Below are 12,874 nucleotides of genomic sequence, written 5' to 3'. Positions count from 1 at the left end.
CAGAAGAACCTTCCTGTATGCGAAATGAAGGTTGTGTCCTAATTTGAAAGCAATCGGTTCAGTGGTACCTGAGATTAGCGATTTTGTCCAAACTATTTAACATTTTTATTTATATAGATTAGCATGGTCAAAACATGTATTTTCTTTTCCTCGAATTTTCTTGAGGAGGAGAGGCTGGAACAGACAGAGCAAAGCAGAAAACAATTACTCTGCTGCCTTCTCCAATCCTTTCTCTCCTCTTTCATGCATACTGCCTGGAGGAAAAGGGCTAGAGCAATAAGCAGAGCAGCTGCTTTCTGCTGCCTGGTATTTGGGGCACTGGTGAATAGAGTTGAGGCACAAGCCCTGTGTGCCCATCCCTGATGTCATCTGTGAGGCCTCATTGTTCATGTTCTAAGCCCATAGCTGAAACATGGAGACTTTATATTTTACACCCCAGTGCATTGTGGTATTTGTAGTTCCTTCTACCTGAATGCATTTGGACGAGACTGTCACAAATTCATATTGCTTTGAGTAGCAGCACTCTCCCAGCCATCAGGGGGGGAGGTAAGGAGGATGATTGTGATTGTTGAGTTTAATGATCAAACCCTGGGGCTGAGAGCGCCTGTGAGTCCAAGCCCTGAGCCTTTTAAGTACCTAGCAATGCCTCTGATCATCAGGTGAGTGAGACTGGGTGGGAAAGTACTTGGGTTTCTGCACTGTTCATCCAGACTGACAGAGGAAGGGACAATTCTCCTCCCCCTACCCAGTTAGTTAATGATAGCCCTTTAGAAGTTTCAGTGACTTGGGGTGTGAAACAGAATTCACAGATCTGTAGGGGTTTGACAGGGGATGCAAATAAACACTTCTGCTGTGTCTCTCATCCTCTGACCAAGACATCACACAGGAGTAACCAAATAACTTAAAATTACAAAGGAGTTTTATGACCAGTGTTGCTGCTGCATATGATTGAGGTTGTGGGATAAAAGAATAGGCAGACAGAATTGAGGGGAACCTTGAGATTTGTGCTGTGTGGTGTTTTTTCAGCAGTTTTTGTATATTTTTATCATTCTGATTCTGAAATACTGAATCTGAGTGATTCACTTTGTCACCTTGGGGAATCCCATACTGTCAAGATGGCACCCATGACAGCCACCGCTATAACAAGAAAATAGACATAATTTACCTTCCACAAGAGCTAAGGCAATTACTGGGAGAAGAAAATGTTCAAAGTCATTGACCCCGATATAGATTATTTACTGCAGTTTGGCTGGTAAATCATGCATGCTCTTTGCTCAGCTAAAAGTATAAGCCAGATTTTAAAAAGGGAAACGCTATGGGGGCAGGGCGAGAGGGCAGTCAAAGCACATGTACACTTGATTTTCAAATATATGCATGCTATTTTGCTCCTCCTTCTCCCCCCTGCTCAATTGCCCGCACAAACAGGCAATGCAAAGTAAGCTGGTGTCTTTAGCTCCATACTTTGCAGCTGCTAATTTTCCAAGGCAAACAATGTGGGTGGTTTCCCTTTCAACACCAATCAGAAGAAATGTTGTCTTACACTGCAAACAAGGCTCCTGATATGAGTAAGTGTTGATGTTTGAGCACAAGCAATTACTCATTTAAGAAAAATGAAATATAGTTGGTAAGGAATCTGAGTAGACATCACTCACTCAGGCAGAAAATATATTTAACAATTGTATGCAACTTATTCGATTTGTTTAATTTGTTTTTGGGTTAGTTTGTTTGCCAAACTGAAAAAAAAATGTTACATTAGGAAAAAAACCTGAAATAAAAAATGAACGCTAAAAGAATAAAATGGACCTCCAGTGACCCTGCCTGGGCCATACTGAGCCAAAATATGACCCGACCCCGAGGATTAGTCCTGGAGCTGAGACCTAAGGCTAGCAACGAGGCCCAGCCAGATGCCTGATCCCAGCACTGCAGCCCAGTCCTGAAGCCTGCTCCCTATGGCCCAGTCCTGAGGCCTGGCCATGTCACCGAGGACTAGGCCTGGTGCTGGGCCCCAGCCCTGAGGTCTGGTCCAAGTGCCAAGGCCTGGTCATATTGCTGAGGCCTGGTCCCAGTGCCAAGGCCTAGGTCCAGCCATGAGTCCCGGTCCAGTGCTGAGGCATTGCCCCAGCACCAAGTCCTGGTCCTGGTTCCATGGCCCACCCCTGAGGCATGGGCCTGGTGTCAAGGACTAGACCTGGGACTATTGACATCTTTTGTCCCGGCACTTCAAATATGGTGCCATCCTCTTAGAGGATGCTGCTGGAGTTATGTCATTGTGGCACCTTCTTCTGGTAGGATGGAACTATTTTGATATATGGCCATACATTTCTATGCCTGTACATTGTAAATGGGATAAATAAAATTTGAATGAATACCTTCTCAATTGTTGCTGAGGCCACGGGAGCCTGGGGAACTTCTAGTAGCCAGAGAGAGCCAGAAGTGCTGCAATGAGTTTTTTAAAAATAGGTAAATGCTGCTCGGTGGGTTTAGCACCACACTGCAGCAACAGCACTAGGAATGCTGCCTCTGCCAGCTTAAGCCAATAGACAGTGTCAGGGCTGTAAAGCCCCGGTGCAATTATAGTGCAGGCCAAGGGGTCCTCACAGACTTGGGACAGTGATGTCAGCGAGAGGCTGCTTTTACAGTGCCTGAAGGAAAATTAAAGTTTAAAAAGTGGTTAAAACCTGTCAGAAACAGGGGTTTGGTGGTGGTGGTAGCCAGGTGAGATCATATAAATATGGATTTACCCTTGGTTTTGGGAAAAAAATGTTTATTATATAGGTTAAAAATATAGCTGTAAAAATGTTAAATTAGCTAATATGCTCATGAAAAGGAACAGAACTACTGTTACATTTATTTAGAAGCTAACCTGAAAGTTTGGTGTGATTTTGAACTGTGCAAGCGGAGTTTTCTTATTGGTTTAATTTTCCAGCTCGCAGAGAGAGAAAAAAAGAAAACTATTTGCCATCCCATAGAAAATGCCATGGTAACACCATAGTAACACTAGCTCATTCCAGGGTCTATGTAAGGCAGCTGGGTGATTAGGTCTGCATAATAACACCAAGTTGAGGCAAAGCACAGAAAGATTTGAGAAGTAATTTGCCTTTAAAGAATATTTTGAACATTCTTAAAATTCTTTTGAAAGCTTTGTTCCTTAGTCAAGGTATTTTTAAAAGGTTTCTTGGTGGATAAGAATGTTTGTTAAAGTAGATGAGAACTATTTCTTGAAGAGGCTTCAGAGGACTAAGGATCTCTTCTGAGGATTTTTTTTTCCAGAATGCACGTGGAGACTGCCAAGAGAGTTGGCTGGAACCTGAGGCAGGGAGAGCTAGTTAGAGGCTGAGAGAGATCTGTGTACCTGGAGGCTGCATGGAGAGCTACTGTGCTGGAAATCTTTAGCAGGGCTGTTTGTTGCAGTCTGAGGCAGAGAAAGCATGTGGAGCCTGAGGCAGGGCTGTGTGTTGCAGTCCGAGGCAGAGAAATCCCATGCAGTCTGAAAGAGGGCTGTGTGCTATAGGCTGCTGGCAGAGCTGTTTTGTCAGTGTGTGAAAATGGTGCTTATTGTAATTCTAATCCTTTACTGAGGTAAGGAATTAATTAAAATTAGGGCTAACTTCCTATAGCTGGTCTGCAGTATTTTTGCAAGCTTTGACAGATAAGTGGATGTGAGAAAAGTAGATGATTGATGGTCTGCTTCTGAGTCGATTTAATTGATATATATGCTATCTCAGAAAGAACATTTTCTTCAAGTCTCACAGACTTAAGATTGTGTATACTCCACCTGTAGATAAAGGTGCTGCAGTGTTTAATCACAGGACCTGTAAATAAAGGCACCTCTATGTTGTTTCCTTAAAGGAAAAAAAATCTTTGAAATAACTTGGAATATAGAAGTCCTACAACTTGTTCCTGTCTTTACTGGCAAATAAGTGTGGAATGTGAGTGAGAGAGAGTGTGATTAAATATATTCTTTACTTTGTGAGATTTCTCCAAGCAAGCATCCTTAGACATTGTTGAAATAATTATTTTTTTTTATTTCTATTAGCAAGAACTCCAGTGTCATTTATATACACACATGCTAGCAACATTATAGATTGTGGAAGATTGGCAGCGTGAAGCAGTCAGTCTTTATTATTGATTTGGTTTGAGATAATGTAGTAGGTGAACCTCTATATCCTGAAACTTCATGGTCAAGAGTGGTAGATCTGGTCCAGTCTGCGCCATCAAGCAGTGTGAGCTATTCCCCTATCACAAGCCACCAAAGCTTCACTTCATTCCTGGGTCAGCACTCTCTACCCAGCGTACACAAGCAGTGCTCTCAATAATTATTACACAGCAATCAAAGATAAGTGCGTAGCAACGAACTGTGACACAATTTTAGTAAAATGCATCAGTGCAACACACATGGACATACAAGAGTTCAAAGTCATTGAGTTAAAACAGGTTAAAGATAAAAGTTGTTAATACTTACCTGGAGAATTCTAGAACTGCCTAAAGAGCTTATAATAACAAGTTAACACCTTGAGTACTGTGTGCAATTCTGGTCTCTGCATCTCAAAAAAGATATAGTTGCGATGGAGAAGGTACAGAGAAGGGTGACCAAAATGATAAAGGGGATGGAACATCTCCCCTATGAGGAAAGACTAAAGAGGTTAGGACTTTTCAGCTTGGAGAAGAGACGGCTGAGGGGGATATGATAGAGGTGTTTAAAATCCTGAGAGGTCTAGAACGGGTAAATGTGAATCACTTATTTACTTTTTCGGATAATAGAAAGAATAGGGGGCACTCCATGAAGTTAGCATGTGGCACATTTAAAACTAATCGGAGAAAGTTCTATTTCACTCAACACTGAATTAAACTCTGGAATTTGTTGCCAGAGGATGTGGTCAGTGCAGTTAGGGGTAGATTTTTCAAAGGGGTACGCGTGTACCCCCCGAAAACCTACCCCAAACCCCCCCTGAGCACACCAAGCCTATTTTGCATAGGCTCAGCGGCGCGCGCAAGCCCCGGGACGCCCGTAAGTCCCGGGGCTTGCATGGAGAGGCGTGCTGGGGGGTCGTGGCGGTCGTGACGCAGCGTTTTGGGGGCGTGGTGCGGGTGACCTGACGTTTTGGGGCGGCGCCGCGGGCGTGGTTTCGGCCCGGGGGCATTCCGGGGGCGTGGCCGTGCCCTCCGGAACAGCCCCCATGTCGGGTGATGGCGCGCCAGCAGCCTGCTGGCACGCACAGATTTACATCTGCCTCCGGCAGGCGTAAATCCGGCGATAAAGGTAGGGGGGGGGTTTTAGATAGGGCCGGGGAGTGGGTTAGGTAGGGGAAGGGAGGGGAAGGTGAGGGGAGGGTGAAAGAAAGTTCCCTCCGAGGCCGCTCCGATTTCGGAGCGGCCTCGGAGGGAATGGAAGCAGGCTGCGCGGTTCGGCGCACGCAGGCTGCTCAAAATTGGCAGCCTTGCGCGCGCCGATCCTGGATTTTAATGGATACACGTGGCTACGCGCGTATCTATTGAAATCCCGCGTACTCTTGTTCGCGTTCGCGCTAAATTATAAAATCTACCCCAGCGTGTAGCTGTGTTTAAAAAAGGATTGGATAAGTTCTTGGAGAGAAGTCCATTACCTGCTATTAATTAAGTTGACTTAGAAAATAGCCACTGCTATTACTAGCAACAGTAACAGGCCAGGCCCAGGCCTAGTCTTCAGCACCTGGACCAGGCGTCAGCGCCAGGTTGTGGCACTGAGCTTAGGCCTCAGGGCTGGGAGCAAGCCTTGGCACCAGGCCCAGTCAAACCAGAGGCTGATTTTTTTTTTTTAATGCAACAAACATGAAAATACCCAAAAATGTTTGTTCCATTTGGAACAAACTTAAAATGGCATTCTTTGCATTTGGTAAAAACAAATGCACATCCCTACAGGAAACCTTAACACTGTATTCAGTGAAACAATAGAAAAAAAGGAAATATCCCATTCCTCATAAAACATCAAACAAAATGAAGAAATATAAAACTTCAATCTTAACAGTAAAACCATACTTACCTCCACTAGGGACCGTGCCATCTTCCGCTGGAACTCACTACCCACAAATCTCCGCCTTGAGCCTTGTTCCATCAAATTCAAACAGGCATTCCCAGATTAGGTCCCCAGCCCTCTCTATCCATTGCTTTTATTGTGTCTTCAATTCAATACCCGTTTTCTAATATCTTAACTTGCTCTCAGTTGGATTTCCTGCTTTCTGTATATTATATTTACTCTTGTTATGTTCCTTCAGTCCACTGCCCAGTCCCTGTTTGATGTAATTTTCTACCTGCAGTTTGATGTAAACCCATATGATGTATCTACTAATATCGGTATAGAAAAGCCATTAAATAAATAAATACTTATAAAAAGAATAAATATTTCAAAACAGCTGATGAATAGAACATTCAGTAATTGAAAACATATACAAATTTCCCCTTTTACCAATAAAAGGTTTTAAACCAGCAGGCACATCTACCAGCACGCAATAATTTAAATTAATATTGCTAAATAATCCCCTGCTCTCCATACCTGGGAACTTTTGATTCCAGTCACCCTGTGATTGTCATGGATTAGATGGATGCTGGGGTGCACATAAACTTTCTCCTCTCTCGTATATGTACACACACTCTCTAACATAGATATTCAGTCTCATATACACTCTCTTTTATGCTCACTCACAAGTGCACAAAAGCACGCTTTCTCACACATGTTCACTCGCACATTCTCTCTCTCATGCTCTCACACAGATGCAGGAGTTCATTACTAGGTGACACCGAGGGAAGAGGCCTAGGGGTGAGAGGTTGGCCGAGTGCACCATGAACTGCTTTGCCCTCAGTGTCTGCCAGTGGACATGAACTGTTGGGCACTGCTGATCTGAGCGCTTGGCTGCTTTCCTTACTCTGTTCTATTTCTTTCTTTCATTTGTTGATTCAGGGAGGAAGGAGAGTCAATGTGGAATTATAAATGATCGAATTACACTTGTCTTCAGTGGCCCTGTTGTCCCTTTTACACGTCACTCAGCCTGGCACATCAGTTATTGGGCCCAAATGGATAAGGGGGAAGCCACACAGTAGGGGCAGAAGCTGGCCACTTAAAATGTATCCGGATAAGCAGCGCAAATCTCCTATACACAAGTATTTGTGCTCCTAATTTTAATCATTTATTCGTGATCATTTAACTCACATATTTTCCTTGGCACATATTTTCCTTGTATAAGTCATCAAATTTTGTAACGTGTGCATGAAGGAAATTACCAGTTTGCCTAGTCTATCTCTAGGTCATCAAGATGTTCCTGGTTCTTCAGCCTGAACTCCTCCCAGTTTACCCTGACACCTCACCCAATCAGTATTTGGCTATAAGGAATTTCATTCTCACTTACCCCAGATAAATAGCAGGTGCAAATATATGCAGGTCGCTTTGGCAGGTTATAAAATATCAACTTATGGGGCAGATTTTAAAAGCCCTACGTGCATAAATCCAGCCCCGCCCCCGGCACGCCCCCGACACGCCCCCTTAAAAAAACCCCGGGACTTACGCGCGTCCCGGGGCTCTGCGCGCGCCGGCGGCCTATGCAAAATAGGCGCGCCGGCGTGCGAGGGCCCTGCTCGCGTAAATCCGGGCAGATTTACGCGAGCAGGGCATTTAAAATCCGCCCGTTGGTGCACAAGTGTGCACTCCCTTGCGCGTGCTGACCCCGGATTTTATAACATGTGCGCAGCTGCGCTCGCATGTTATAAAATCGGGCGTACATTTGTGCGCGCTGGGTTTCGCGCACAAATGTACATCCGCGCATACCTCTTAAAATCCGGCCCTATATGCGTAAATGTTGGCCTCATCCCAAAGAGCCCTGACCCGCTCCATTTTTATTCATGCAATTTTATTTGCATATTTATTTGCACTTCTATGCTTGAGGGTTATAAAACAGCATTTACGCGAATACTTACTCGCGCAACCTTTTGAATATTCACCTTAATATGTTGAGAAAAAAGTCATATACCCGGTTTAAGAAATTTGCATTACAAGTCTGTGTGGATCATTTGAACTGAAACATCAGATTTTTTTGTTGTCCTGGAATCCTTGTACCCACAAGATAAAAGAAAAAAAAATAGTTAATAATTGAACTTCTTTGAAAAGAAAGCAGTTAACAGTGAAAGGCAAACAATTAAAGGAAATGCACTTTACCTGTTGGATATTTCACTGGAAGTTGTTAAAGCGTGTTCCTCGAAATTTTACTTCTTACCAAAATAAGTTTTTTTACAACGTGGATTCTTTTCAAAGTAAACTCTGTTGAATCTGAAAATTTGAGTCAAGGCATTTATTGCTGTGAATGAACACTTAAAGGGGAATTTTAAAAGCTGCCCAAATAAGTGTATATCTCCCGCTGCGTACACATCTGAAAAGTTTTCCAACAGGAGTTGGGCATGGATATGGTCTGGGCAGGGCACGGGTGTTTTAGTTCGTGGCCAAGAGATGTGAATGCCCAGGTCCAGTGGTGCATAAGTTTACGTCTGCTAGGGATGAGGTGTAAATTAAAAAGAAGGTTATTTCTCAGAGGTTTAAAGGGTCTGGGGTAACTGGGGGGAGTGCAGTCTATCAATCCAGGAGGGGTTTGGAGGGTCTAAGCTATTAACCGGGAGGAATGCTGGATGAAATGATGAAAGTGGCTCTGGTGTGGACTTCTACCCCGTCCCCTTTTAAAATTCCCTGACTTACACAGTGCCAGTGGCATTTACAGGCATAGGCACGCGCCCACTTAAAATTGGGCATGTGGTCAGGCTATTTTATAGCATGCGCGCACCTCCATGCGCAAGTTTAAAAAATGGCCGCGTATCTGGGCGCACGGCCATGCACATATACCAAGGAGCACCTGTGCGCTGGTTTGAAAGTCACCATCTTATTGTATTTCACGTTTTTATTATTGATTACTTTTCTTCTGCAATCAAATCTTATGGCACTTACTTTTCTCCCTTGCCTCCAGGGAAACTATTTGTACTCTTTATAATCACAATACAATGCCTGTTTCAGATGCCCGGTGAATGGTGTTTCCTTGTCATCTCATCCTGATGTGGCTCAATTTTTGAAGGGCGTGAAGAACCTTAGGCCTCTCTTGAGGTTATTGGTTCCATTGTGGAGTCTTAATTTGGTGCTGGATTTTTGGCAGGCCCTAGGTTCTGACCACTGTGTGTAGCCTTTGTTTATGGTTGTTGACCTTGAAGACTGTGTTCCTGGTGGCTATATGTTCTGCGAGTTGGATTTCTGAGCTGCAGGCCTTGTCTTGCCAGGAGCTGTTCCTTCAGGTGACTCTGGGGGCATTACAGCTGCATACTGTTCCATCCTTCTTGCCCAAGGTAGTCTTGGACTTTCATTTGAATCGGTCCATCTCCTTGCCATCCCTGGATAAGGTCAGAGATGTGGAGGAGTTTCACCTTTTGTGCCCCTTGGGTGTTAAGCGTCTTGTCATGCGGTATCTGGAGGTCTCTGAGTTTTTTCGAAAGACGGATTGCCTGTTTGTTCTCCATGGCGGGAGTAAGCAGGATGCTCTAGTTTCGCGGGCTACAATAGCTCGTTGGATTAAGGAGGTGGTCATGGCTGCGTATGTGGATGCTGTTAAGCTGTTGCCTACTCAGGTTAGTGTTCTTTCCACTAGGGCTCATGTCTTGAGTGGAAGTTACTCTGTTGTCGCCCATCGATATCTGCCGAGCTGCGACGTGGTCCTCCTTACACACTTTTTCCAGGTTTTATCGTCTGGATGTGCAGGCCCGAGCGGACACAGCATTTGCACGTGCGGTGTTGATTGGACCACGGGCAGCCTCACACCCTGTTGGGGGGAGTAGCTTTGGTACATCCCACTGGTCCTGAGTCCATCTGTGTACACACTAGGAAATGGAGAAATTGCTTACCTTGTAATTTTGTTTTCCTTAGTGTAGACAGATGGACTCAGCTTCCCACCCTCGTCTGCCACATGAGTGTGTCAATAGTCCTCCTGTGGGGCCCTGGGTCCCAAGGGATTGGTAAGTGTTCATCCAGTCCCTAGCATGGGGTACCAGAATATTATGTGAGTTCAGTGTTTATGGTTGGTTGAGTACAGTTCTGGTTACCTGTTTTTAATCAAGTTTTTTGCTAATCTGTCCACAGTTTCTTTTGAAGAGACTATTGGCAGGCTGGGGTCACTGCAGGGTTATATATACTGTGACGTCAGCTTGCTCTGTCTCCATCTGCTAGCAGGGGAGCATAAACCCACTGGTCCTGAGTCCATCTGTCTACACTAAGGAAAACGAAATTATCAGGCATGTAATTTCTCCATTTACTTTTATGGATACGTGCATATATTTTTTTAAATTAGGTAGGAAAAGTACGCACGTTCAATACATTATTATATGTGGTTTCAATGCATTGAATGTATTTGTTCATAAGCTTATATAGATGTGTATGTTGCAGGATGCAGATTCATATATTTTATATGATATGCGCGGGTTTATAAAGTACTATTGTAAATCTATGTGTGGCCATATACAGGTGTATAGGCCACTGCATGCAGTTGTGTGAAAGCTATCCTCCCTGAATGTAAGCCTTCTGGAGACAGGGAAATACATTCAGGCACAATAAGTAACTGGACTTGAGCTACCATTGCAAAGACAAGAGCTAAATCTAAAATAATGGGAAACAGGAATGCAGGGGGATGTGATTGTCTAGGGGGAAGGGGCTAGGAGAGAAGCACATTTATTTAAAAAATAACTGGTCTCATAGTCAGCATCCATGCTAGGATGCTGACTATGAGACCAGTTAAAATTAAAAAAAAAAAAAATTGCAAGAATCATACATTTGCCTCTGATCCTTCCAGGACCCTCATCCTTTTCCTACAGACATTTCAAAGTTTGTTTAGGTTTTTGAATTGATCAAACCTTATACCTTCCCCATCAGGCCACTTCGCCTTCCTTAATTGCATAGATGTAGTGCCAGGACTTAACAGGAATTGTCTTTCAAGGAACTAAACGTTCTAAGAACGGCATTCAGCACAGAAATTTTGCAATCCAGAAATGAAAGGCATGGCCCCCTATTCTGATCAATAAGACACGCAAGCCACGTTACTAGCCGATAGGACTCTGACTTTTCTCATGGAGTTAATTACAAGTCGAAGATAAGTTGTATTTGTCCTGAGTTCACTAGTAATTGATACCTTTCACTTGCATACATCAGGTTCTTATTTTTCTCTAATCATAATCCTTCCGCATACGTTGGCCAGGTTTGGTATCATGGCGTGTCAAAGTGACAGAGCAAACAACAGACAGAGTAAAGAGAAAATAATATTCAAGACTTGGAAGGCAAATTCAAACAATGTCTGAAAAATACAGATCCACAGTAATCCTGTTAAACGTAAGATGAGTAATCGGATTCCACCTGTGCTGGCATCCAGGCTCATCTATATAATATATAAATATGGGAGATTCTCAGCCTCTAACGCAAAAAGCCTTGTCAACGCGCCCAGCCATGGAGCTGGTGGGAGCCAGCATATTCCTGCTGGTGCTGTGCCTGGCTTCGCTGATGGTGAGCGTGGTTCAGAAGAAGATGAAGCAGGGGGTCGGAAAGCTGCCCCCCGGACCAACTGGTCTCCCCTTCTTGGGGAACGCCCTGCAGCTGAACAGTAAAGATGTGTTCCACTCACTCTTTAAGGTACCTCATCTCCTTCTTGCCACTCGGTTCACAGAAGCGTGGCACAGCAATATTTTATTTAAAAGAAAAAAAAAAACCAAAACAATTTGAAACGTAGTAGTTAATAATCGTGTTCCACATAAAAAGACAGATACAGTCAGAATAACAATTAGTGCAAAATGGAGACAAATGTCCAGTGCTACACTGATTAATATTAATTGGGGGGTGTTGGAAAAAGCTGTGCTTTTTGGGGCAGAGCGTGTGGTTACTTTTTACCTGTGGATTTTGCCCTTGTTTTTCCAACCTTTTTTCCATATTTTTTAAAAACTATTTTACATACTTTTACTTTGAATTTTTCTGTCAGCTGCAGACGTTTGCAGCTGCTTTTTTCAGCAGATGGGGGTTTATTTTTTTTAATGGAAGTAAAATGCAGACGTTTGCGAATGAGATCTGCTTTGTTTCTGCCCTGTTTGGACACCAGGGATTGGGTAAGTTGAAGGAAATCGAGACAGATGGACGGTTAGCCCGAGGGTTTTCCTTTTTTAAAAATTTGCGGCCTGGATTTAATTGGCAGGGCACGACGGTAGGGCCGGCTTGCCAGCTTTTAGTGTGCGCTATTGAAATATAAAGCCCACAACTCCCTCTTTCCCCCCCCCCTCCAAAAAAAAAAGAATGAAAAGAAAATGAAAAAAAAACCAAAACATTAAGAAACAAACTGAAAAATGAAACAAAACTTTTTTTGTCTGCACACCCCTAAAAATTACCCCTTCAGTAATCAGAATCTGATATTATCTACCCTTAAACCTTAAAGGATAATGTTCAAATGATGTTTCCTGGGTAACCAAGCTGTTAGAGCGGTAAAATCAAGTGCTGAACATTGTCCTGCGCTCTGAAGGTAAAAATTACCCGTGCTGAACAGGGAGAGGTCGGGGCTGACAAGCGACCTGCTGAGATTTCATTTGGGAAAGCGCCGTGCATGCTTACGGTGCCCGCTTTGCACCTGCTGCGAAGCCCATGGGTTGGGCAGTGCCAATCCTGCCCCTGAAATTTCAATGGGAAACTCCACGGGGAGAACCCAGAGACCTGCAAGCAATGAGGATTTCTAAAAATGCCCCCATATTATACTGTTTTTACATTGCTCTAGTCACGCCACGGCCAAGTGCACTCAGTATGCAACCATGACCAGAGGTGCACTGCTGGGATGGGCGAGCAAGCGGTGGAAGG

General features: G+C 43.9%; 2 protein-coding genes across 8 annotated transcripts in view; one reads left to right on the top strand and one right to left on the bottom strand.

Annotated features, from left to right (window-relative positions):
• LOC115100814 (cytochrome P450 2A6-like) overlaps nt 1–3,488 on the bottom strand; it is a 67,994-nt gene extending 64,506 nt beyond the window's left edge. For 2 of the 3 annotated variants that reach the window (XM_029619732.1, XM_029619734.1), the window contains exon 1: nt 2,370–2,541. The gene's annotated coding sequence lies outside the window, so the exon portion shown is untranslated. Of the gene's footprint in view, nt 1–2,369; nt 2,542–3,352 lie in introns of those variants that run through there. The other variant, XM_029619733.1, reaches the window with a different exon arrangement.
• LOC115100816 (cytochrome P450 2C23-like) overlaps nt 1–12,874 on the top strand; it is a 99,626-nt gene that overhangs the window by 67,943 nt on the left and 18,809 nt on the right. For 2 of the 5 annotated variants that reach the window (XM_029619744.1, XM_029619743.1), the window contains exon 1: nt 11,484–11,671. The exons of 1 other annotated variant lie outside the window; for it this stretch is intronic. In XM_029619744.1, the coding sequence (XP_029475604.1) occupies nt 11,489–11,671 (183 nt within the window). In that variant the 5' untranslated portion in view covers nt 11,484–11,488. Of the gene's footprint in view, nt 1–11,483; nt 11,672–12,737; nt 12,874 lie in introns of those variants that run through there. 2 more of the 5 variants (XM_029619737.1, XM_029619738.1) reach the window with 2 other exon arrangements.

Source organism: Rhinatrema bivittatum, chromosome 11, assembly GCF_901001135.1.
Source record: "Rhinatrema bivittatum chromosome 11, aRhiBiv1.1, whole genome shotgun sequence".
In the NCBI taxonomy this organism is placed as follows: Eukaryota; Metazoa; Chordata; class Amphibia; order Gymnophiona; family Rhinatrematidae; genus Rhinatrema; species Rhinatrema bivittatum.
The sequence above is the reverse complement of the archived record's forward strand: the minus strand, read 5'-3'. Positions and strand labels throughout refer to the sequence as shown.